This window comes from Salmo salar, chromosome 22 (genome assembly GCF_965601325.2).
Source record: "Salmo salar chromosome 22, fSalSal1, whole genome shotgun sequence".
In the NCBI taxonomy this organism is placed as follows: Eukaryota; Metazoa; Chordata; class Actinopteri; order Salmoniformes; family Salmonidae; genus Salmo; species Salmo salar.
Window position 1 is genome coordinate 63,105,557 of NC_138312.1, and position 27,108 is coordinate 63,132,664.

The 27,108-nt window shown below is 46.3% G+C and overlaps 2 protein-coding genes across 2 annotated transcripts; one reads left to right on the top strand and one right to left on the bottom strand.

The window, feature by feature from the left end:
- Window positions 1-1,135: 1,135 nt before the first annotated feature.
- Window positions 1,136-5,328, bottom strand: LOC106583827 (protein phosphatase 1 regulatory subunit 3D). The gene is made up of 2 exons (XM_014168424.3): window positions 4,946-5,328; window positions 1,136-4,424 (listed from the first exon to the last, which is right to left on the bottom strand). The coding sequence occupies exons 1-2, from the start codon at window positions 4,984-4,986 to the stop codon at window positions 3,341-3,343; spliced, it is 1,125 nt and encodes a 374-aa protein (XP_014023899.3). The 5' UTR covers window positions 4,987-5,328; the 3' UTR covers window positions 1,136-3,340.
- Window positions 5,329-14,008: 8,680 nt separating this feature from the next.
- On the top strand, window positions 14,009-26,849 carry pdrg1 (p53 and DNA-damage regulated 1). The gene is made up of 5 exons (XM_014168426.3): window positions 14,009-14,253; window positions 24,877-24,952; window positions 25,213-25,287; window positions 25,407-25,487; window positions 26,511-26,849. Exons 1-5 carry the CDS (start codon window positions 14,176-14,178, stop codon window positions 26,591-26,593), a joined length of 393 nt encoding a protein of 130 aa, XP_014023901.1. The 5' UTR covers window positions 14,009-14,175; the 3' UTR covers window positions 26,594-26,849.
- Window positions 26,850-27,108: the final 259 nt, after the last annotated feature.

The following is a 27,108-nucleotide window of genomic DNA, read 5'->3' on the forward strand; positions in this document are numbered from 1 at the left end:
GGTGCTGGCTAGCGGAGTAGAAAACTAGAAAATAAGGGAGAGCCGCACACTCTAGGAGCTCAGATGCAAAAATGTTCATATCCAACGTTTCCACAGCCAAGCTGTCTTCACCAGGCTATGATAATTAACACAGCCATACCCTGATGAAGACTGTCGAAACGTTGGATATGAACATTTTTTGCATCTGAGCTCCTAGAGTGTGCGGCTCTCCCTTATTTTCAAACCATATCAGACCAACATAGAAATACATGATCTAGAATGCCCACCCAAATCACACCCTGACCTAACCAAATAGAGAAATTAAAAAGGCTCTCTACGGTCAGGTCGTGAGTAACCCCCCCCCCAAAGGTGCGGACTCCGGCCGCAAAACCTGACTCAATAGAGGAGGGTCCGGATGGGCATCTAGCCTCGGTGGTGGCTCCGGTGCGGGACGTAGACCCATCCTCGGTGGCGACTATTTCGGGGGTCGTCGCTAAACGCTCCGGACCGTGGATCGTCGCCAGAGGGACCGGACCGTAGATCGTCGCCGAGGGCTCTGTACTGGGGACTGTCGCCGGAAGCTCTGGACTGGGAAGGCGCACTGGAGGCCTGGTGCGTGGAGCAGGCACAGGGCGTACCGGGCTGGGGAGACGCACTGGAGACTGGGTGCGCGGAGCTGGCACAGGATATACTGGACCGTGGAGGCGCACTGGAGGTCTGGAGCGTAGGGCTGGCACAACCCGTCCTGGCTGGATGCTCACTTTAGCCCGGCAAATGCGGGTAGCCGGCAACGAGCGCACCGGGCTGTGAATGCGCACCGGAGATACAGTAACGCATCGCCGCGTAACACGGTGCCTGACCGGTCACACGCTCCCCACGGTAACCACGGGGAGTTGGCTCAGGTCTAAACCCTGACTCCGCCCCGAGCTGCCTCTCGGTCTTCCGTTGTCGTTCTAACTCCTCGTATCGTCGCCGTTCCTCTCTTGCTGCCTCCATCTGTTCCCTTGAACGGCGATACTCCCCAATTCTCGTCCAGGGCCCTCCTCCACTCATGATCTCCTCCCATGTCCACTCATCCTGGCCACGCTGCTTGGTCCGTTTTTGGTGGGATCTTCTGTCACGTCCGTCGTAAGAAGGAGACCAAGGTGCAGCGTGGTAAGCGAACATTTTTCCTTTATTCAAAAATGAACACCGTCAAAACAACAAAAACAATAAAACAGAAACGAAACGTGAAGTAAATGGCGTGCTCACAGGCAACTAACCAAAAAACCCACAAAAACCCAGTGGGAAAAGGCTGCCTAAATATGATCCCCAATCAGAGACAACGAAAGACAGCTGCCTCTGATTGGGAACCATATCAGGCCAACATAGAAATATATAATCTAGAATGCCCACCCAAATCACACCCTGACCTAACCAAATAGAGAAATAAAAAGTCTCTCTTACGGTCAGGACAACCAAAGTGATTGAAAATAATAATTCATTTAAATGCACATCTCTGGCTGGTAAATAAAACATTGTGGGATATAGATATATAATAGATATAGATATAAACAACACACTCACCCCCACAATTCCACCTTTGCTGATGTTAATACCATCAAGTCCGACCGTTTGGTCTGATGAAAGAGTAGGATACCCTTTCAAATGGAGAACTCCTCTCAGCGTTGATTATCTTAACACACACACACACACACACACACACACACACACACACACACACACACACACACACACACACACACACACACACACACACTAGACACTACATCAACTAGATCTTAGCATTTAACACCTGAGAAGTTTCCATCACGTCAGCCAAGACAAAAATACCTTTGAGAGAAAATGTGTCTTTTGGTGCTAAGCCCATAACGATGTTTACATTCACCAAATTCCCAGGTTTCCCTTAAGATTCCTGGAATTAGGAGAAAATTAACCAGGAAATATAAAATACAAAATATTTCAACCATAATTAACGTTGTGTAGAACAACAACAACAACAAAATGTATGCAGAGAATTTCACTGGCACATCCAGTGTAAATGTATTAATAGCACTTGTGCCTCATCTGATATGGGACAGGGTAGTAGAGCACGGTGGGTAGTCGAGTGCCATTTCACACAGTCAGTCATGAGAATTTAGGTCACCAGTTTGAGCAAAACATTTTTTTGTGTGTTTTACTGGGTTTAATGTGCTTACTACGAAACGCAAATACAACTCATAAGAATTAACCGTGCAAATATTCAGTGCGTTATAGTGCGTTATAGGGAAATAATGAATGAATGCCCTTCAAGCCAATCAGAAAGCCAAATCGGGAAAAGCCAATCAGAAAGCAGTATTCAACAATGTCATGGTATAATGTAATATAATCCAAATATATAAATGTTTAATAAACACCCAAATCCTATTGGCTGTAGCGAATGCAGTGACATTTAAATCTACGATTAAAAAAAAAAGGTGTGAAATGAAAAACTGTAAGTACACCTTATAAAGCCTTCATATAGCATGCATAAAGGCTTCTTACAGCTTACATAAAAGCTTCATAAGCACCACACAGTGCCTTCAGAAAGTATTCATACCCCTTGCCTTATTCCACATTTTGTTGTGTCACAGCCTGAATTCAAAATGCATTCGAGATATTTCGTTTCTCTCACCCTCATCCAAACACAATACCTCATAATGACAAAGTTAAAAAATGTTTTTAGAAATCGTGGCAAATTTATACAAAAAAATGAAATGCATAAATTAGCTCATTTACATAAGTATTCATACCCCTGAGTCAATACTTTGTAGAATACTTAAGCAATAAGGGTTTGTGGTATATGGCCAATATACCACGGCTAAGTGCTGTTCTGAGGCACGACGCATCCCGGACAGCGGTGTTATATTGGCCTATATATCACAAACCCTCAATGTGCCTTATCGCAATTATAAATTGTTTACCAACGTAATTAGAGCAGTAAAATTTTCTGTTTTTGTCATACCCATGGTATACAGTCTGATATACCACAGCTGTCAGCCAATCAGCATTCAGTGCTCGAACCACCCAGTTTATAATTTGTAATATGCTTTTGTTGGCGATTACAGCTTTGAGTCGTCTTGTGTGTGTCTGAATCAGCTTTCCCTTCAATTACATTTACTCAATTTTTCTATTCACCAATGTCTTTAAATGCCTTTAATCTTTTTTTTTTTTTTTTTAATAAGGAGAATGGCTTGTTTAATTTTATTTTCTATTCCTACAGGCAGATCTGTGTACTGTCAAACCACTTGGTGCAGCTGTGTTGTCTTCTTCCCCATTGACCTCTATGAAATAGAGCTCTATCGCTCTACAGCTCTGGTTGCCCCCCCCCCCTAGTGGCCAGTCAGGTGTAGTGCACCATGCTGGCCTCACACTCCCGAGGTACAGTGAGTGTGTAGCTGTGACAGGATAGTTTGTAGTTTTTCCCATCGTTGTTGTCCCAGTACTCAGCTCCCATCACTCTGTAACACACAGCGAACTCCAGCTGTGCTCCAGGCAGCAGGATGAAGGGCGGGACGGGTAGACGAAACCGGAATAAATCAGACTCTGGTCCCTCCGTCTGATCCCTGTGGAGGGTAGCCACCCAGCAGGCTCTGGTCTCAGCACTGCTCCTCCAGTTGGTAAAGGAGTAGTGGATCGTCACCTCCTTGTCGAAGGCCAGGTTGAGGACCTGCACCGTGCCGATGATGCCAAGCTCAGAACACAGGACCTGATCCAGAGAGACCACCTGCTCCACCAGGCGCTTAACGAAACCCGGCTGGGAGCCCGTGTTTTCGGGAAAACAGGGTTTGAAGTAAGGCAAGGAAAGCTCCAGGGACCGCCTTGAGTTCATCTCAGCGCTCATGAGAAGTCTGGAGAAGACGTGGGCTGGAATCCGTGGCTCCTCTCCATTGCTGAACACCTTGATTTCCTCCAGCTCCAGCCCCAAGGAGTCCACGAAGCGTACCTGGCGGTCTCTGATTCTCTCGCGGACCGAGGGCAAAGACTGGGTCCTGCGTCTTATGATAGGCTGGACGGGAGGGTCACTGGACAGTTTGCGACTGAAAATGGGCTCCTTGAGGGACGGGGGACGTGGGCTAGGGGGCCGGATCTTGACAGGGGCCTTGGTTGGCTCCGGTTTGGAGTCCAAGATGTCCGTCACTCGGAGAGTCTTAGTAGTGGTCTGGCATGGGGTCACACTGCTGTAGTTGCTGGTGTTCTGGAGCACACCTGGAGACATCGACTCTGGCCTCCAAGGACACACTGCCCTCTGCTCCCCTATCATGCCTGGCGACACAGCTCTGGGTTTTCCTTTGACGCATGGAGACACTGTTTTCAGCCTGTCGTTGCCACGCAACCATGTCCTGTCCTTCTCCTTCCCAACGACACCGTGAGACACTGCTTTGGGCCTCCCCACGCTGGCCATGCTGCTCATCATAGAAACAGGACTGGACAGACAAGACAACACAGTACTGTTAACTCACTGTTACAGTAGGATAACTAATGTAATCCAGCCTGAAGACTAGGTTATAGGAGAACCAACACAACACTGTTAATTCACTGTTACAGTAGGATAACTAATGTAATCCAGCCTGAAGACTAGGTTATAGGAGAACCAACACAACACTGTTAATTCACTGTTACAGTAGGATAACTAATGTAATCCAGCCTGAAGACTAGGTTATAGGAGAACCAACACAGTACTGTTAACTCACTGTTACAGTAGGATAACTAATGTAATCCAGCCTGAAGACTAGGTTATAGGAGAACCAACACAACACTGTTACAGTAGGATAACTAATGTAATCCAGTCTGAAGACTAGGTTACAGGTGTTAAAACTCTACATGCTCACAAATAACATGCTTTTTTGGGAAATAGATTCTGTAAACCATGAAAATGCATGTAAATATAGCAGCTTTAGTCAACGTTAAAACATAGACAAGCAAATGTATCTGTATGTCTACCTACCTAGTGACAGTATCCTTTAAACAGACAGGACCAAACACCATTCTCTGTTTCACCTGACCAGCCCTCTGTACTGCTGTTTAGCCTCTGCCTTGCCCTCTGTACTGCTGTTTAGCCGCTGCCTTGCCCTCTGTACTGCTGTTTAGCTGCTGCCTTGCCCTCTGTACTGCTGTATAGCCGCTGTCTTGCCCTCTGTACTGCTGTATAGCTGCTGCCTTGCCCTCTGTACTGCTGTCCAAGCTGACAACTTGTCGTATTTCTGCTGCTCCAACACATGACCTGCTGCTCTGATCCTAAGCCCCAACCTCTCTCTCTGCAGCTGCAATGTATCTCTCTCTCTCTCTCTCTGTCTCTCTCTCTCTCTCTCTCTCTGTCTCTCTCTCTCTCTCTCTGCTCTCTCTCTCTCTCTCTCTCTCTCTCTCTCTCTCTCTCTCTCTCTCTGTCTCTCTCTCTCTCTCTCTCTCTCTGTATCTCTCTCTCTCTGTCTCTCCCTCTCTCTCGCTCCATTTCTCTCTCCATTTCTCTCTCTCTCTCTCTCTCTCTCTCTCTCTCTCTCTCTCCTCTCTCTCTCTCTCTCTCTGTCTCTCTCTAAGGGGCTTTATTGACATGGGAAATGTGTTTACATTGCCAAAGCAAGTGAAATAAACAATAAACAAAACAACAACAATAAATACCAACAAAGCGAATTAAAACAAAACAATCAGATAAAAACAACGTTTAAAATATTATATTACGAGAGGTTAAAAATAATGTACTATTACATTTAAAATGTAATATAAACAATGTAAAGTGTTGTGACAATGTGCTAATAGTAGAATGCATGAATGACGGGGGGAAATAAATGGCCAGATAAATATAGGTTAGATTTACAACGGTGTTTCTGACTCACTGGTTGACCTTTTCTTGTGGCAGTGGGTCATACATTTTGCTGCTGGGATTGCACTCTGCTATTTTGCCTAACAGATATGGAAGTTTGGCAAAATTTGATTTGTTTTCCAATTCTTTGTGTGTCTGTGTAATCTGAGAGAAATATGTGTCTCTAATATGGTCATACATTTAGCAGCAGGTTAGAAAGTGCTGAGTCACTGAGTCTGTGCATAGTCAAGGCTTTTCTTAGCTTTGGGTCTCTCTCTCTCTCTCACTCTCTCTCTCGCTCTCTCTCTCTCGCTCTCTCGCTCTCTCACTCTCTCTCTCACTCTCTCTCTCTCTCTGACTCTCTCTCTCTCTGTCTCTCTCTCTCTCTCACTCTCTCTCTCTCTCTGACTCTCTCTCTCTCTCTGTCTCTCTCTCTCTCTCTCTCTCTCGCTCTCTCTCGCTCTCTCTCTCTCGATCTGTCTCTCTCTCTCGATCTGTCCTCTCTCTCTCTCTCTCTCTCTCTCTCTCTCAGCTTTAATGGATGCCCCTCCCCCCCCTGCCAACACCCTTATGGAGACAAATATTAGGTTTGAATGTCAGGACAAGACAAATTATTTCAGGTTCCCTTTCAAGCAAAATACCATCCTTCCATGTAATTTACAGACAACTGGGTGTAACTGGTTGCTCATAGTGGGTTATGAGAGAGTAACATGAATGCACACAGCAATTTGATTGTATTTTGTTTAGGATATTCATTGCATTGCTTCAGCTTTGCTGTGCTCAGCCTTTGACATTTGGCTACATGATCCTCCCATTGGGTTTTAGGGAAGGCTGTAATGCAGTGTGTTTTGTGCTGCTGGTACATGGACCCAGATCCAAATAGAAGCTATTTATAGCAAGTTGTTGGGTTTTTCCGCCAAGGCATGTTCTATAAGGGATTAGTGTATTCGGCTATTCCGGCTACGCCCGTTGCTGATAGGTGTATAAAACCCGAGCACACAGCCATGCAATCTCCATAGACAAACATTGGCAGTAGAATGACCCGTACTGAAGAGCTCAGTGACTTTCAAGGTGGCACCGTCATAGGATGCCACCTTTCCAATCAGTTCGTAAAATGTCTGCCCTGCTAGAGCTGCCCCCCGGGTCAACTGTATGTGTTGTTATTGTGAAGTGGAAACGTCTAGGAGCAACAACGGCTCAGCCGCGAAGTGGTAGGCTGCCACACAATCTCACAGAACGGGACCTTGGAGTGCTGAAGCGCGTAAAAACCGTCTGTCCTCGGTTGCAACCCTTTAGAAGCAACGTCAGCACAAGAACTGTTCGCCGGGAGAGCTTCATGAAATGGGTTTCCATGGCAGAGCAGCCGCACACAAGCATACGATCACCATGCGCAACGCCAGGCGTCGGCTGGAGTGGTGTAAAGCTCACTGCCATTGGACTCTGGAGAAGTGGAAACACATGTCCACTTATTTCGTCTGGGCCTGGGCTTTTGTGTTGTGTGCATTACGTCCACTGAACATCTTTAAAACATAAGACTGTTTAACAACAACTCTCTCAAACATTTGTAATGATGATTCCATTTGTTTTTACCTCCGACACAAAGTCGTCTGATTCAAATATTGAGAAGAACATTTTCAGTTCATTAGCCATGTTCTGACCCTCAGGTCTCCCAAGGTCAGTATTGGTTAGCCGTGTTCTGACCCTCAGGTCTCCTAAGGTCAGTATTGGTTAGCCGTGTTCTGACCCTCAGGTCTCCCAAGGTCAGTATTGGTTAGCCGTGTTCTGACCCTCAGGTCTCCCAAGGTCAGTATTGGTTAGCCGTGTTCTGACCCTCAGGTCTCCTAAGGTCAGTATTGGTTAGCCGTGTTCTGGCCCTCAGGTCTCCCAAGGTCAGTATTGGTTAGTCATGTTCTGGCCCTCATGTCTCCCAAGGTCAGTATTGGTTAGTCGTCTTCTGGCCCTTTCGTCTCCCAAGGTCAGTATTGGTTAGCCGTGTTCTGGCCCTCATGTCTCCCAAGGTCTGTCACGTCCTGACCCTAGTAAGATGTCATTTTCTATAGTAGAGTAGGGCAGGGCGTGACGGGGTGTTTTGGGTTGTTCTATGTTTTCTATTTCTATGTTTAAGTTCTAGTTTGTCTATTTCTATGTTGGGATTGTTTGGGGTTGATCTCTAATTGGAGGCAGCTGATCCTCATTGCCTCTGATTAGAGATCATATTTAAGTAGGGGTTTTTCCTCTTCCTGTTTGTGGGTTATTATCTTTTGAGTAGTGTGTTTTCCTCTCTGCGTCACGGTTTGTTGTTTTTGTGTTTTCAAGTATTTAAGTGTATTGCATTCAGTTTCACGTTTAATAAATATGTGGAACTACGAACACGCTGCATTTTGGTCCGATCCTTCAAACAACCGTGACAAGTCAGTATTGGTTAGCCGTGTTCTGACCCTCAGGTCTCCTAAGGTCAGTATTGGTTAGCCGTGTTCTGACCCTCAGGTCTCCCAAGGTCAGTATTGGTTAGCCGTGTTCTGGCCCTCAGGTCTCCTAAGGTCAGCACCCACCCGTAGCACGCGCTCCAGCAGGTATATTTCACTGGTCACCCCCAAAGCCAATTCTTCCTTTGGCCGCCTTTCCTTCCAGTTCTCTGCTGCCAATGACTGGAACGAATTGCAGATATCACTGAAGCTGTAGACTCATATCTCCCTCACTAACTTTAAGCACCAGCTGTCAGAGCAGCTCACAGATCACTGCACCTGTACATAGCCCATCTGTAAACAGCCCATCCAACAACCTCATCCCAATACTGTATTTATTTATTTATTTATCTTGCTCCTTTGCACCCCAGTATCTCTACTTGCACATTCATCTTCTGCACATCTATCACTCCAGTGTTTAATTGCTATATTGTAATTATTTCGCCACTATGGCCTATTTATTGCCTTACCTCCCTAATCTTACCTAATTTTCACACTGTACATAGAATTTTCTATTCTGTTATTGACTGTACATTTGTTTATTCCATGTGTAACTCTGTTGTTGTTTTTGTCCAACTGCTTTGCTTTATCTTGACCAGGTCACAGTTGTAAATGAGAACTTGTTCTCAACTGGCCTACCTGGTTAAATAAAGGACTTGTTCTCAACTGGCCTACCTGGTTAAATAAAGGTGAAATAAAAGTAAATTTTAAAAACACCCCCATTCCATTATTTAACCCTACTGTTCCTCGTCCCATGCCAGACCAACGGTCTGAAAGGACATGTCACTCCCACTCAACAGCCCCTGCAGCTGTTCTGCAGTGAATCTTCACAATCCCAAGTACTTGTCTGCTGCTGCCAATCCACCCTCTATTTTCTGTGACTTCTGCAAGCATCCATTCTCTCTACATATCCCACTCCCACTGGGCCAAAGTCCTCCTCATCATCTTTGAGAGGAAGCCTGAACTCGGCCAACCTCGCAGCAGGTACTTCACCCTCACTCTCAACAAGTTCCATCTCTGAACTACTGGAGCATGTGTCCCTGTTTTTACACTTGACTCCCACCTTCCTCACCTCACTACCTCCCTCTACATTCAACTTCTTCTCAGCAGTCATCACTGTACCTGCCACCCGGTTTAATTTCATCCTCACTCTCGTCCTGTTCCATTTCCTCCTCAAGCTCTTCCAAAAGTTCTCCATTGCCATATTCACTCCTTCTTTTCTTGTCCATCATCTCGTTCTTCACCAGATCTTCCAGAAGGCCTGTGTAATCACCCACTCCATGTTTATTCATAGTTTGAGGTTTTCCATCTGTTTTTCATCCGGAGATAGTGCCGGTAAATCCTGTTCAGGTGTAATAAGTTGTTTTTATAAAGATACATTATATGTTTTTACCTTTTCCTCACCTTTCTGGATTACTGACCTCTGCCTGCCCCTGACCTGACCTCTGCCTGCCCCTGACCTGTCCTATTGCCTGCCCCTGACCTGACCTCTGCCTGCCCCTGACCTGTCCTATTGCCTGCCCTTACCTGTCCTATTGCCTGCCCCTGACCTGTCCTATTGCCTGCCCATTACCTGTCCTATTGCCTGCCCTTGACCTGTCATATTGCCTGCCCCTGACCTGTCCTATTGCCTGCCCCTGACCTGTCCTATTGCCTGCCCCTGACCTGTCCTATTGCCTGTCTGCATCTGGAGCTTACCTTACACGTGATCGAAAGTGCTCCTAGAGTGCTGGGAACGTGAACCAAATCTGAATACAAGCTTTGGGTGGATAGGTAATGGCATGGCGAGAGAGATGGGGCTGTTTGGGAGGGAGTTTAGCCCCTCTGTGGTTCTTCCTGCTATCCCACCTTGGTTTCTCCCTCAGCCAGTGATAGATCTAGGGTTGCTTGAGAGGGTGAGAGATGTTGAGGAAGGAGTAGATTCAGTTGTAAGTGAACATTTTAAGAACACAATGCTATGCTTTCTTTAATATATTTACATTTACGTCATTTAGCAGACGCTCTTATCCAGAGCGACTTACAAATTGGTGCATTCACCTTATGATATCCAGTGGAACAACCACTTTACAATAGTGCATCTAAATCATTTAAGGGGGGGGGGGGGGGGTTTAGAAGGATTACTATATCCTATCCCAGGTATTCCTTAAAGAGGTGGGGTTTCAGGTGTCTCCGGAAGGTGGTTATTGACTCCGCTGTCCTGGCGTCGTGAGGGAGCTTGTTCCACCATTGGGGTGCCAGAGCAGCGAACAGTTTTGACTGGGCTGAGCGGGAACTGTGCTTCCGCAGAGGTAGGGGGGCCAGCAGGCCAGCGGTGGATGAGCGCAGTGCCCTCGTTTGGGTGTAGGGCCTGATCAGAGCCTGAAGGTATGGAGGTGCCGTTCCCTTCACAGCTCCGTAGGCAATCACCATGGTCTTGTAGCGGATGCGAGCTTCAACTGGAAGCCAGTGGAGTGTGAAGAGGAGCGGGGTGACGTGAGAGAACTTGGGAAGGTTGAACACCAGACGGGCTGCGGCGTTCTGGATGAGTTGTAGGGGTTTAATGGCACAGGCAGGGAGCCCCGCCAACAGGGAGTTGCAGTAATCCAGACGGGAGATGACAAGTGCCTGGATTAGGACCTGCGCCGCTTCCTGTGTAAGGCAGGGTCATACTCTGCAAATGTTGTAGAGCATGAACCTACAGGATCGGGTCACCGCCTTGATGTTAGCGGAGAACGACAGGGTGTTGTCCAGGGTCACGCCGAGGCCCTTAGCACTCTGGGAGGAGGACACAATGGAGTTGTCCACCATATTCACAGATGGATCTAAGGACCCTAAAGAAATGGAATAAATTAACTGAGCAAATCAGAAACCTTTCAATATATAAATTTAAACATTATTTTAAAACAATTTAAATATAATACACAGAAATGTTGTGGGATTACAGTAGATGAAGAATTCATATTTTTTAGATTGATTACTTATTGGTTTATTACGTTAGTATATCATGTATGTTTGTAATAGTGTGTTATATGTGAAATTGTGTTCGTATATAAATTGTATTTTAATATTTAAGGACTCTTGGAAGATTAGTCCAAATGGGGACTAAAAGAGATCCAAATCAAATCAAATCAAAACAGGGAGGACAGGAGCAGCTTTTAGTGTTTCCTGAGTTTAAGGACCCTAAAACAGGAAGGACAGGAGCAGCTTTTAGTGTTCCTGAGTTTAAGGACCCTAAAACAGGGAGGACAGGAGCAGCTTTTAGTGTTTCCCGAGTTTGAGGTGGCAGTGACGAAAACAGCAATGGATCATTTATCTGTTTACACAATGGAGTTGTTGGCCGTACTCTTGGCTGCAGAGTGGGTGGAGGAAGTGAGGCCAGACAGGGTAGTCATCTGCTCTGACTCCTGTGCAGCACTGGTGAGCTTAAGTTCATTTATGTCTCAGAGCAGACGGGATGTATCGTATGAGGTTTTGCAGTGCTTGTAAAGAAGTGAAACAGATGGTGGGGTATTTGTGATGTTCCTCTGGGTACCAGCTCATGTGTATATACTGTATTCTATACTATTCTACTGTATCTTAGTCTTTGCTGTTATGACATTGCTCGTCCATATATTATATATTCTTAATTCCATTCCTTTACTTAGATGTGTGTGTATTGGGTAGTTGTTGGGGAATTGTTAGATATTACTTGTTAGATATTACTGCACTGTCGGGAACTAGAAGCACAAGCATTTCGCTACACTCGCGTTAACATCTGCTGAACACGTGTATGTGATCAATAAAATTGGATTAGATTTGAGTAGAGGGGAATGAGGAGGTGGATCTTATTACTAAGCAGACTCTTAAACATCCTAATGTGGACACGGAATTGTCAATCAGTAAAGCAGAAGCCAAAGGGTTAATAAGAACAAGTGGTTAAAAATAAGTGGCAAGAGATGTGGAATAGGGAGAGAAAGGGAAGACACCTGTATAAGATCCAGGAAAAGGTTTGGGGGGCAAGGAGGTCATCAGGCCGAGAGAGAAAGGAGGAAAGTGTAGCCACAAGGCTGAGACTGGGACACATGAGGCTGAGACTGGGAGATCACAAGGCTGAGACTGGGACATACGAGGCTGAGACTGGGACACACGAGGCTGAGACTGGGACCCACGAGGCTGAGACTGGGACCCACGAGGCTGAGACTGGGACCCACGAGGCTGAGACTGGGACACGAGGCTGAGACTGGGACATACGAGGCTGAGACTGGGAGATCACAAGGCTGAGACTGGGAGATCACAAGGCTGAGACTGGGAGATCACAAGGCTGAGACTAGGACACACGAGGCTGAGACTGGGACACACAAGGCTGAGACTGGGATACACAAGGCTGAGACTGGGATACACAAGGCTGAGACTGGGAGGACACAAGGCTGAGACTGGGAGGTCACAAGGCTGAGACTGGGAGATCACAAAGCTGAGACTGGGAGATCACAAGGCTGAGACTGGGACACACAAGGCTGAGACTGGGACACACAAGGCTGAGACTGGGATACACAAGGCTGAGACTAGGACACAAGGCTGAGACTGGGACACATGAGGCTGAGACTGGGATACACAAGGCTGAGACTGGGATACACAAGGCTGAGACTGGGACACTAGGCTGAGACTGGGACACACGAGGCTGAGACTGGGACACATGAGGCTGAGACTGGGACACACGAGGCTGAGACTGGGACACACGAGGCTGAGACTGGGACACACGAGGCTGATACTGGGACACACAAGGCTGAGACTGGGACACGAGGCTGAGACTGGGACTGGGACCCACGAGGCTGAGACTGGGACACACGAGGCTGAGACTGGGACACGAGGCTGAGACTGGGACACACGAGGCTGAGACTGGGACACACGAGGCTGAGACTGGGACACGAGGCTGAGACTGGGACACACGAGGCTGAGACTGGGACACACGAGGCTGAGACTGGGACACACGAGGCTGATACTGGGACACACAAGGCTGAGACTGGGACACGAGGCTGAGACTGGGACTGGGACCCACGAGGCTGAGACTGGGACACACGAGGCTGAGACTGGGACACACGAGGCTGAGACTGGGACACACGAGGCTGAGACTGGGACACACGAGGCTGAGATCGGGACACACAAGGCTGAGACTGGGACTGGGACCCACGAGGCTGAGACTGGGACACACGAGGCTGAGACTGGGACCCACGAGGCTGAGACTGGGACCCACGAGGCTGAGACTGGGATACACAAGGCTCAATAGTTCATTAAAATGTATGGGGAAACATCAGACTGGGAGGTGTGATCATTATCAGGAGGAGATGGAGACAGTGAAACCTGTTTTATTTCAGTGCCGGGAATATGCGACGGAAAGGGAGCGATTGTTATTAGATTTGAGGAGTAATAGGGTTGAAGAGTCAGGATTAAGTGGGGAAAATCTTCAGGGGTTGAAGTATTTCATTATGTATTTCGTTTCCTTAGGGACACAGGATTATCACGGTCACCTAATAATCTCCAGTTACCAATTGGCTCATTCATCCCCTTCCTCCCCCATTGTAACTATTCCCCAGGTCGTTGCTGTAAATGAGAACAATGTTCTCAGTCAACTTACCTGGTAAAATAACGGATAAATAAATAAAATTAAAAATTAAACAATTATTGGGTAGGATTTAGACATTCATTGTTTCTGGTCCACACTCCAGTCCAATTGGTGGAGGTAATGCACTTTAAAGTTGGTTGCCAACCTGCCATATGAAATCCACAGAAGAAGAAAATAAACGTATTTGTGTCTTTGGTTTCAATGAGAACATATTCATTGATCTTTAGGACTTCAGTCACACTTTAGGGTTAGTTGTTGTTTATAATGGGAACATATATGTTGTGAAGTACTTGTTGCACGTAGGACATATTTTTGTTGCAACACACAGAGCCATCATGGAGGCGGAACGAATTTTACAATATCTGACCGAAGTTGAAGAGGCAGCAGAGGATGTCCTTGCAAACAAACAACAGGTAATGTTTGGTAATTAAAAAATACTTTGTACGAACAAGGTTACTGTCCATGATTGCTAGCTCGCAGGCTAATTAAATCGGTTGTAATTTGACCAAACGTTGGCTGGGAAGCTAGCTTGCTAGCGGATAGCTAACGAGCTATTGGACTCCCTAAAAACACACCACTTCGATACAAGGGACTTTCCCCCCCCCCATAATTTTCCTAACATACTACGAAAAAGTCGTAGCTGTATCGAATGGCGTTTTTTGGGAGGGGGAATCACCGGGACATGGTTGGGCTTTATGGAGCTGTCCACTATCGGCTCGGCTTGATATACACAGCCGGTTATACACTCGTGTTCCCCAGCGACCGTTTTGTACCATAGAGAATGATAGAGGCCTCTAGTGGTCCAAAGGCCAGGCTAGCATGGACAGGGGGCCATTGAGGGCTTCCACCATTTTAATGTAGTCAACTAGGGGAGAAATGGGGGGTAGCTGCAGCTCAATATGGCGACTTTTTTTTTGTATGGAAGAGTTCAGGGTTGCCAGGTGTAGCAAGAATTATAAGCACAATGAATTCCCAAAAGTCGACCTGAAAAAACGGCCACATGTATTTATTTATTTATTTTTTCAGCAAGAGTTTTTTTTTTTGTTGTTGGGCGGGGTTCAATTATTTATTTTATTTATTTAACCTTTATTTAACTAGACAAGTCAGAACAAATTCTTATTTACGATGGCGTCCTATCCCGGCCAAGCCCTAATCTGGACAACGCTGGGCCAATTATGCGCCGCCCTATGGAACTCCCAATCATGGCCGGTTGTGATACAGCCTGGAATCGAACCAGGGTCTGTAGTGACGCCTCTAGCACTGAGATGCAGTGCCTTAGACCAGGAGCCCACTCAGGAGTTGCCACATTCTATCCAATAAACCCATTTTCCATAATGTTATGGAGCAAATTAATTTGTAAAGATGTCGGCTAAGAAGCAAAATAATTTTTATTGCTTAAGAATGTCTCAAGAGAAAATATAATTTGCCCTTATTAAACTCACCAAATCATTTTTCATCAATAGATGTCGATTTAACTTGTTTGACTGTTATGATTAAGCTATAAGGCCCAGGGAGATGTGATAGGCTATATAACCAATATACCACGGCTAAGTGCTGTTCTTAGGCCATGTACCACAAACCCCTGAGGTGCCTGATTGCTATGATAAACTGGTTACCAACAGTAAACAAAAAAAATGTTTTTGGCAATTCTCAGGCCGACTCTTTTCTCTGTGTACATCAATGATGTCGCTCTTGCTGCAGGTGATTCTCTGATCCACCTCTACGCAGACGACACCATTCTGTATACTTCTGGCCCTTCTTTGGACACTGTGTTAACAACCCTCCAGATGAGCTTCAATGCCATACAACTCTCCTTCCACGGCCTCCGACTGCTCTTAAATGCTAGTAAAACTAAATGCATGCACTTCAACCGATCGCTGCATGCACCCGCCCGCCCGTCCAGCATCACTACTCTGGACGGTTCTGACTTAGAATATGTGGACAACTACAATTACCTGGGTGTCTGGTTAGACTGTAAACTCTCCTTCCAGACTCACATTAAACATCTCCAATCCAAAGTTAAATCTAGAATCGGTTTCCTATTTCTCAACAAAGCATCCTTCACTCATGCTGCCAAACATACCCTCGTAAAACTGACCATCCTACCGATCCTCGACTTCTGCGATGTCATTTACAAAATAGCCTCCAATACCCTACTCAATAAACTGGATGCAGTCTATCACAGTGCCATCCGTTTTGTCACCAAAGCCCCATATACTACCCACCACTGCGACCTGTATGATCTCGTTGGCTGGCCCTCGCTACATATTCGTCGCCAAACCCACTGGCTCCAGGTCGTTTACAAGTCTCTGCTAGGTAAAGTCCCCCCTTATCTCAGCTCACTGGTCACCATAACAACACCCACTCGTAGCACGCGCTCCAGCAGGTATATCTCACTGGTCATCCCCAAAGCCAATTCCTCCTTTTGGCTGCCTTTCTTTCCAGTTCTCTGCTGCCAATGACTGGAACGAATTGCAAGAATCGCTGAAGCTGGAGACTTAGATTTCCCTCACTAACTTTAAGCATCAGCTGTCAGAGCAGCTCACAGATCACTGCAGCTGTACATAGCCCATCTGTAAATAGCCCATCCAACTACCTCATCCCCATACTGTATTTATTTACTTTTCTGCTCTTTTACACACCAGTATCTCTACTTGCACATCATCATCTTCTCATCTATCACTCCAGTGTTAATCTGCTAAATTGTAATTACTTTGCTACTATGGCCTATTTATTGCCTACCTCCTCACGCCATTTGCACACACTGTATATAGACTTAATTTTTTTCTATTGTGTTATTGACTGTATGTTTGTTTATTCCATGTGTAACTCTGTGTTGTTGTATGTGTCGCACTGCTTTGCTTTATCTTGGCCAGGTCGCAGTTGTAAATGAGAACTTGTTCTCAACTGGCCTACCTGGTAAAATCAAGGACTTGTTCTCAACTGGCCTACCTGGTTAAATAAAGGACTTGTTCTCAACAGGTCTACCTGGTTAAATAAAGGACTTGTTCTCAACAGGTCTACCTGGTTAAATAAAGGACTTGTTCTCAACAGGTCTACCTGGTTAAATAAAGGACTTGTTCTCAACAGGCCTACCTGGTTAAATAAAGGTGGAATAAAAATACCTGTGGAACACGGTCTGATATACCACAGCTTTCAACCAATCAGCATTCAGGGCTCAAACCACTCAGTTTATAATTGTAAATAAATCCTGTTTGTGCATATTGCATAACTATAGATAAATCCGACAGGAGAGTTTGAGTGATGAAAGTTGGACAGAGGATCTCAATCTCTGTCCAAGACACACTTGGACAAACTTCAAACAATGAATGTTAGGCTATTTTCTTGCAATTGTGGCATTTTTACAGTACCTGTCAAAAGTTTGGACACCTACTCATTCCAAGGTTTTTATTTTTACTATTTTCTACATTGTAGAATAATAGTGAAGACATCAACACATATGGAATCATGTAGTACCCAAAAAAGTGTTAAACAAATTAAAATATATTTGAGATTTTTCAAAGTAGCCACCCTTTGCCTTGATGACAGCTTTGCACACTCTTGGCATTCTCTCAACCAGCTTCATGAGGAATGCTTTTCCTAACAGACTTGAACGAGTTCCCACACATGCTGAGTACTTGTTGGCTGCTTTTCCTTCGCTCTTGTGGTCCATCTCATCCCAAACCATCTCAATTCCGGTTATATCTGGTGATTTTGGAGGTCTGCTTCAAAATATGTACAAACGGAGTACTCATTCGAGAAGTGTCCACCGTTCTCCATTTCGCATACTTTGATACTCTGACCCTCACGTGCTCCAGTTTGCGAGCACAGAGCACGGTAGAAATGTCAGTTTCATTGTGTACTTTTCCCCATAACAGAACGAGGGGAGTTCCATGACTTGTAATTTCCACTGGCGCATTCCTCCATACCCTAGAACTGAGTCAAAAACCCTTTGTTTGATATGGTTTTTCCATAAGAAAAGTGGACATTAGAATGTAGTTTTGAGAGAATTTATCTAAAGCACTGTAGTGCTTTAAAACTGAAACTAAAATGACTAAAATCATTTTGTTTTGTCGCTGTTATCAGTTCTAGTGCATCTGGTAGAAACCATGTCAGATGTGCGTGCTGATCTGTCTCCGTGAATTGGCTTCCTGCTGCAGCACTCTCTCAACCAGTACTCTCAGCGCACACACACACACACACACACACACACACACCACTCTGCCCTTCCCCACCACTCACTCCCTCCCTCAGTAACAGTCTGGGAACTGCCTGATAGTCAGCAGCAGGTCACGGTAAAATATATTTATTTATTTTAAGAAAAATGCCATGGCAACGCGGTGCAATTTTGTAGGCCAACAATCTGCAACCAATATATTTTCACCCGCAACATCAATTTTCAATGTAGCCACATTTTTTTTTCTGGAAAAACCACGGAAATGGCAACCAAAGAAAAGTAGTGGGTGTGGAAGGAGTGGGTTTGGGGGGAAAAGCTGTTATAGTTTTAGACCGTTTTGATTGAGTTGTGTTTTGTCTTCAGTTTCTTACCACACAACTACCAGTGGTGGAAAAAGTGTGCAATTATCATTAAAGTAAATATACCTTTAATAGAAAATGGCTCAAGTAAAAGTGAAAGTCACTCAGTAAAATACTACTTGAGTAAAAGTCTAAAAGTATTATTATTCTTTTTTTTTGTTGATATACTTAAGTATCAAAAGTAAAAGTACGAATAATTAAAAATTCCTTATATTAAGCAAAGCAGACGGTACAATTCTTGTTTTAATTTTTTTTTACAGATAGCCAGGGTCACACTCCAACACTCAGACATAATGTAAAAACAAGGCATTTGTGTTTAGTGAGTCCTCCAGATCAGAGGCGGTAGGGTCGACTAGGGATGTTCTCTGTTTAGTGAGTCCTCCAGATCAGAGGCAGTAGGGATGACCAGGGATGTTCTCTGTTTAGTGAGTCCTCCAGATCAGAGGCAGTAGGGTCGACTAGGGATGTTCTCTGTTTAGTGAATCATCCAGATCAGAGGCAGTAGGGATGACCAGGGATGTTCTCTGTTTAGTGAGTCCTCCAGATCAGAGGCAGTAGGGTCGACTAGGGATGTTCTCTGTTTAGTGAGTCCTCCAGATCAGAGGCAGTAGGGATGACCAGGGATGTTCTCTGTTTAGTGAGTCCTCCAGATCAGAGGCAGGTAGGGATCGACTCAGGGATGTTCTCTGTTTAGTGAGTCCTCCAGATCAGAGGCAGTAGAGATGACCAGGGATGTTCTCTGTTTAGTGAGTCCTCCAGATCAGAGGCAGTAGGGATGACCAGGGATGTTCTCTGTTTAGTGAGTCCTCCAGATCAGAGGCAGTAGGGATGACCAGGGATGTTCTCTGTTTAGTGAGTCCTCCAGATCAGAGGCAGTAGGGATGACCAGGGATGTTCTCTGTTTAGTGAGTCCTCCAGATCAGAGGCAGTAGGGATGACCAGGGATGTTCTCTGTTTAGTGAGTCCTCCAGATCAGAGGCAGTAGGGATGACCAGGGATGTTCTCTGTTTAGTGAGTCCTCCAGATCAGAGGCAGTAGGGATGACCAGGGATGTTCTCTGTTTAGTGAGTCCTCCAGATCAGAGGCAGTAGGGATGACCAGGGATGTTCTCTGTTTAGTGAGTCCTCCAGATCAGAGGCAGTAGGGATGACCAGGGATGTTCTCTGTTTAGTGAGTCCTCCAGATCAGAGGCAGTAGGGATGACCAGGGATGTTCTCTGTTTAGTGAGTCCTCCAGATCAGAGGCAGTAGAGATGACCAGGGATGTTCTCTTGATAAGTGTGCGAATTGGACCATTTTCCTGTCCTGCTAAACATTCAAAATGATACAAGTACTATTGGTTTTCAGGTGTTTTATTTTTATTATAAGTACTGATGGTGGGTGAACTGTTGCTTCATGAGTTGTATGCATGTTAGGGGGCGGCAGCGTAGCCTAGTGGTTAGAGCGTTGGGTTAGTAACTGAAAGGTTGGCAAGTTCGAATCCCCGAGCTGACAAGGTACAAATCTGTCGTTCTGCCCCTGAACAAGGCAGTTAACCCACTGTTTCCCCGGGCGCCGAAGACATGGATGTGGATTAAGGCAGCCTCCCCTTACCTCTCTGATTCAGGGTTGGTTGGGTTAAATGCGGAAGACACATTTCAGTTGAAGGAATTCAGTTGTACAACTGACTAGGTATATGATTCATACTGTGGTACTCAATTGGCTACGAGGTAGTGAGACGATAATATTGGATAGGATTTATACCTTCCCTTTCTCTGGTCCACACTCCAGTCCAGTTGATGGCACTAATGCACCTTAAAGTTGGTTGCCAACCACCATAAAAAACAAATCCACAGAATAAGACGACAAGGTAGATACTTCCAACTCCGGTTACTGGATAGTAGTGCTGTCAAGCGGGTGTGAAGGGCACTGTGTCTCGGTGTTGTGGCAGTTCAGCCCTCCACGTTGAGTAGTAGACTGTATGTGTCAAGGTGACATCTGGACGGTGATCAATATGAGTTATTTCTTGTGTAGGCTGCTATCCTACTTGAAATAAAATCATGGGAGAGGGGGGGGGGGGAATTGGCACGTTAGCGAACGCCGGCGACACAGCCGTGGTATCACGGTCCTCTCTCATGTCAACATGTTCATACAATGCCGGTGCACACTGGTCGCCGGCTTATCGACTCGCCGTGCAGCCCAATCAGACACGCAAAACGGTATTGAGGCAACCAATCTGCCCAATTAGCTGATTCGTTTTCCATACACCCACTCGCCCATACCCCAGTCACCATATTGGCCTACAGCTACCCATACCCCAGTCACCATATTGGCCTACAGCTACCCATACCCCAGTCACCATGTTGGGGGACAGCTACCCATACTCCAGTCACCATGTTGGGGGACAGCTACCCATACCCCAGTCACCATATTGGCCTACAGCTGCCCATACTCCAGTCACCATATTGGCCTACAGCTACCCATACTCCAGTCACCATACTGGGCTGCAGCTACCCATACTCCAGTCACCATATTGGGCTGCAGCTACCCATACTCCAGTCACCATATTGGGGGACAGCTACCCATACTCCAGTCACCATATTGGGCTGCAGCTACCCATACTCCAGTCACCATATTGGTCTGCAGCTACCCGTACTCCAGTCACCATATTGGGGGACAGCTACCCATACTCCAGTCACCATATTGGCCTACAGCTACCCATACTCCAGCCACCATATTGGGCTGCAGCTACCCATACTCCAGTCACCATATTGGGGGACAGCTACCCATACTCCAGTCACCATATTGGGCTGCAGCTACCCATACTCCAGTCACCATATTGGGCTGCAGCTACCCGTACTCCAGTCACCATATTGGGGGACAGCTACCCATACTCCAGTCACCATATTGGCCTACAGCTACCCATACTCCAGCCACCATATTGGGCTGCAGCTACCCATACTCCAGTCACCATGTTGGGGGACAGCTACCCATACTCCAGTCGCCATATTGGCCTGCAGCTACCCATACTCCAGTCACCATATTGGGGACAGCTACCCATACTCCAGTCGCCATATTGGGGGACAGCTACCCATACTCCAGTCACCATATTGGGGGACAGCTACCCATACTCCAGTCACCATATTGGGGGACAGCTACCCATACTCCAGTCACCATTTTGGGGGGACAGCTACCCATACTCCAGTCACCATATTGGGCTGCAGCTACCCATACTCCAGTCACCTATATTGGGCTGCAGCTACCCATGCTCCAGTCACCATATTGGGCTGCAGCTACCCATACTCCAGTCACCATATTGGGGGACAGCTACCCATACTCCAGTCACCATATTGGCCTACAGCTACCCATACTCCAGCCACCATATTGGGCTGCAGCTACCCATACTCCAGTCACCATGTTGGGGGACAGCTACCCATACTCCAGTCGCCATATTGGCCTGCAGCTACCCATACTCCAGTCACCATATTGGGGACAGCTACCCATACTCCAGTCGCCATATTGGGGGACAGCTACCCATACTCCAGTCACCATATTGGGGGACAGCTACCCATACTCCAGTCACCATATTGGGGGACAGCTACCCATACTCCAGTCACCATTTTGGGGGACAGCTACCCATACTCCAGTCACCATATTGGGCCGCAGCTACCCATGCTCCAGTCACCATATTGGGCTGCAGCTACCCATACTCCAGTCACCATATTGGGGGACAGCTACCCATACTCCAGTCACCATGTTGGGCTGCAGCTACCCATACTCCAGCCACCATGTTGGGCTGCAGCTACCCATACTCCAGCCACCATGTTGGCCTGCAGCTACCCATACTCCAGTCACCATATTGGGCTGCAGCTGCCCATACTCCAGTCACCATATTGGGCTGCAGCTGCCCATACTCCAGTCACCATATTGGCCTGCAGCTGCCCATACTCCAGTCACCATATTGGCCTGCAGCTACCCATACTCCAGTCACCATATTGGGGGACAGCTACCCATACTCCAGTCACCATATTGGGCTGCAGCTACCCATACTCCAGTCACCATATTGGTGGACAGCTACCCATACTCCAGTCACCATATTGGTCTGCAGCTACCCGTACTCCAGTCACCATATTGGGGGACAGCTACCCATACTCCAGTCACCATATTGGCCTACAGCTACCCATACTCCAGCCACCATATTGGGCTGCAGCTACCCATACTCCAGTCACCATGTTGGGGGACAGCTACCCATACTCCAGTCGCCATATTGGCCTGCAGCTACCCATACTCCAGTCACCATATTGGGGACAGCTACCCATACTCCAGTCGCCATATTGGGGGACAGCTACCCATACTCCAGTCACCATATTGGCCTGCAGCTACCCATACTCCAGTCACCATATTGGCCTGCAGCTACCCATACTCCAGTCACCATATTGGGGGACAGCTACCCATACTCCAGTCACCATATTGGGGGACAGCTACCCATACTCCAGTCACCATATTGGGGGACAGCTACCCATACTCCAGTAACCATATTGGGGGACAGCTACCCATACTCCAGTCACCATATTGGGGGACAGCTACCCATACTCCAGTCACCATTTTGGGGGACAGCTACCCATACTCCAGTCACCATATTGGGCTGCAGCTACCCATGCTCCAGTCACCATATTGGGCTGCAGCTACCCATGCTCCAGTCACCATATTGGGCTGCAGCTACCCATACTCCAGTCACCATGTTGGGGGACAGCTACCCATACTCCAGTCACCATATTGGCCTGCAGCTACCCATACTCCAGTCACCATATTGGGCTGCAGCTACCCATACTCCAGTCACCATATTGGCCTGCAGCTGCCCATACTCCAGTCACCATATTGGCCTGCAGCCACCCATACTCCAGTCACCATATTGGCCTGCAGCTACCCATACTCCAGTCACCATATTGGTGGACAGCTACCCATACTCCAGTCACCATATTGGGCCGCAGCTACCCATACTCCAGTCACCATATTGGGCCGCAGCTACCCATACTCCAGTCACCATATTGGCCTGCAGCTACCCATACTCCAGTCACCATATTGGTGGACAGCTACCCATACTCCAGTCACCATATTGGGCCGCAGCTACCCATACTCCAGTCACCATATTGGGCCGCAGCTACCCATACTCCAGTCACCATATTGGGCCGCAGCTACCCATACTCCAGTCACCATATTGGGCCGCAGCTACCCATACTCCAGTCACCATATTGGGCCGCAGCTACCCATACTCCAGTCACCATATTGGGCCGCAGCTACCCATACTCCAGTCACCATATTGGGCCGCAGCTACCCATACTCCAGTCACCATATTGGCCTGCAGCTACCCATACTCCAGTCACCATATTGGGGGACAGCTACCCATACTCCAGTCACCATATTGGGGGACAGCTACCCATACTCCAGTCACCATATTGGGGGACAGCTACCCTTACTCCAGTCACCATATTGGGCTGCAGCTACCCATACTCCAGTCACCATATTGGTGGACAGCTACCCATACTCCAGTCACCATATTGGTGGACAGCTACCCATACTCCAGTCACCATATTGGCCTGCAGCTACCCATACTCCAGTCACCATGTTGGGGGACAGCTACCCATACTCCAGTCACCATATTGGCCTGCAGCTACCCATACTCCAGTCACCATATTGGCCTACAGCTACCTATACTCCAGTCACCATATTGGCCTACAGCTACCCATACTCCAGTCACCATATTGGGGGACAGCTACCCATACTCCAGTCACCATATTGGCCTGCAGCTACCCATACTCCAGTCACCATATTGGTGGACAGCTACCCATACTCCAGTCACCATATTGGCCTGCAGCTACCCATACTCCAGTCACCATATTGGCCTGCAGCTACCCATACTCCAGTCACCATGTTGGGGGACAGCTACCCATACTCCAGTCACCATATTGGCCTGCAGCTACCCATACTCCAGTCACCATATTGGCCTGCAGCTACCCATACTTGCAACTGGTTGGGACTTACAATTTCATTGGTTGATCCCTCCTGGTGAACCTGTTAGTCATGTCCAACCAGGTCATCAGGAGGGATCAGCCAATCGTGAAGAAGGGAAAAAAAATGACTACTTCAAAATGGAGATGCTGTAATGGCACAGATACAAAGATGAGTCCTCTATGTTTCGCACATAAGACATTCTCCATTCAGGCTGCAAAGGCTTACATTTTCTCCTTAACTAGATTTTAATGGCGAGAAGGCAGAAGAAAAAACCCGAACCGGTCTCCGGGGTAAACGAGTGTATTACCGGCTGTGCACATCAAGCCGCACAGCCGGCTATGGAGAACCATAAAGCTCACTATAGGCTTCCCAGGCTAGCGTGCGTCGCTAGCTAGCTCGTGTTTTTTTTTATTTTTTTTTTTTTACTTTCCATTTTCCTCACATCCACTCAGTGTCACCATGTAATACAGTTAACACAACTACCGCTATGTTCATCTGGCTGTTTGTTAGATCGTGGATCTGGACACCAAGCGGAATATGAACAGGGAAGCGTTGAATGCTCTGAAACACGAGATGGCGTCGGAAGGTGGGTGCGGAATAATGAGAGTTTGGAGCTCTTATTCAAAGATGTATTAAACTCCAAAAGACACTTCCTCTTTTTGATACACTCAATTAAAAGTCACAGAGGCAGAGCTTTGGACAATGACGACATTTCATATTCTATTAATTCATATTAATTCTAAATAATTATTCATGCTCCATTTTCTCTGAGAAGAGACGTCTATTTTTAAATATGAATCACCGGTGATTTAAATCTCTTATTCTTTTTTTTTTTTGTACATGCAGAAAAAGTGAAGGTTTGCTTTGGAAACATGTTCATCAAATTCCCCAAAGCGAAGACTAAAGAGATGATACAGAGAGGTAAGAGCTTGTTCACGCTCAGCTCTGTATGTCTGTTTAATGACTGTGAAGCAGGATGTCTGATCTCTCTCTGTAACGTCTTGTTTCCATCTGTCGTGTGTTGGCTTCTCTCTGACCAGACCAGCAGCAGCTAGACAATGAGATCAACAACCTTCGCCAAGCCCTTAAAGACAAACTCAACCGCCTCAATGAACTGCAAGGTGAAATCATTTACATAACGTCATCAACCATGCTTCCTTAAGGCTGTAGTGAACAGTACAGGGCCCCCCGGTTTCCCAGAAGCATCTGAAGGCTAAGTTAATTTCATCATTAGAACCACAGGATCCTATGGTTTTAATGATGCTCTTAGCCCCTTAACATGCTTTTGGAAAACCGGGCCCTGATCAGTAATGTATCTTTCAACAATGCAGATTACCTCCTTCAACAATGCCTAATGTTAGTCTGCATTACCTCCTTCAACAATGCCTAATGTTAGTCTGCATTACCTCCTTCAAAAATGCATAATGTTCGTCTGCATTACCTCCTTCAACAATGCCTAATGTTAGTCTGCATTACCTCCTTCAAAAATGCATAATGTTCGTCCGCATTACCTCCTTCAACAATGCAGAATGTTAGTCTGCATTACCTCCTTCAAAAATGCATAATGTTCGTCGGCATTATCTCCTTCAACAATGCCTAATGTTAGACTGCATTATCTCCTTCAACAATGCCTAGCCTGATGTTAGTATGCATGATGTCCTTCGACAATGCATATTTAGACTGCATTACCTTTTACAATGCATAGTTAGACTGCATTACCTTCTACAATGCATAGTTAGACGGCATTATCTCCAACAATGCATAGCCTGATGTTAGTATGCATTATCTCCTTCAACAATGCCTAATGTTAGACTGCATTATCTCCTTCAACAATGCATAGCCTGATGTTAGTATGCATGATGTCCTTCGACAATGCATATTTAGACTGCAGTACCTTTTACAATGCATAGTTAGACTGCATTACCTTCTACAATGCATAGTTAGACGGCATTATCTCCAACAATGCATAGCCTGATGTTAGTATGCATTATCTCCTTCGACAATGCATAGTTAGACGGCATTATCTCCTTCGACAATGCATAGCCTGATGTTAGTATGCATTATCTCCTTCTACAATGCATAGTTAGACGGCATTACCTTGTGATGTGGATAGTGTTGTAAAGACTTGTGTTTTGTGTTTCCAGGGAAACCGGAGCTGACGGGATATAACCTGTCTCCTCTTTCCAACGTGGAGGTGAAGGCCATCAACCACCTGATAAAGAGATGAGGTTAGGGGTGTGACCCAATGGCGGCTGGTGGTAATTTATATTGGAGGCTCTGGAACGGAATTAATGGAACAATATCTCACACACATGGTTCCAGAAGGAACAACAGATCATAAACCCCACATGGACCCTCAACAGTGGGAGACTAAGATAGAAATGTTTTAGTCAAATATTATACAAAAAAATATAATATATATAGATATATGCGCAACATGTAAAGTGTTTCATGAGCTGAAATAAAAGATCCCAGATATTTTCCATACGTACAAAAAAAAGCTTATTTCTTGCAAATTGTGTGCGCAAATTCTTTACATATTTTTACATTTTAGTCATTTTGCCGACGCTCTTATCCAGAGCGACTTACAGTAGTGAATGCATACATTTCATACATTTTTTTTTTTTCTTTTTCCCCCCCCGTACTGGTCCCACGTGGGAATCGAACCCACAACCCTGGCATTGCTCTACCAACTGAGCCACACGGGACCACATCCCTGTTAGTGAGCATTTCTCCTTTGCC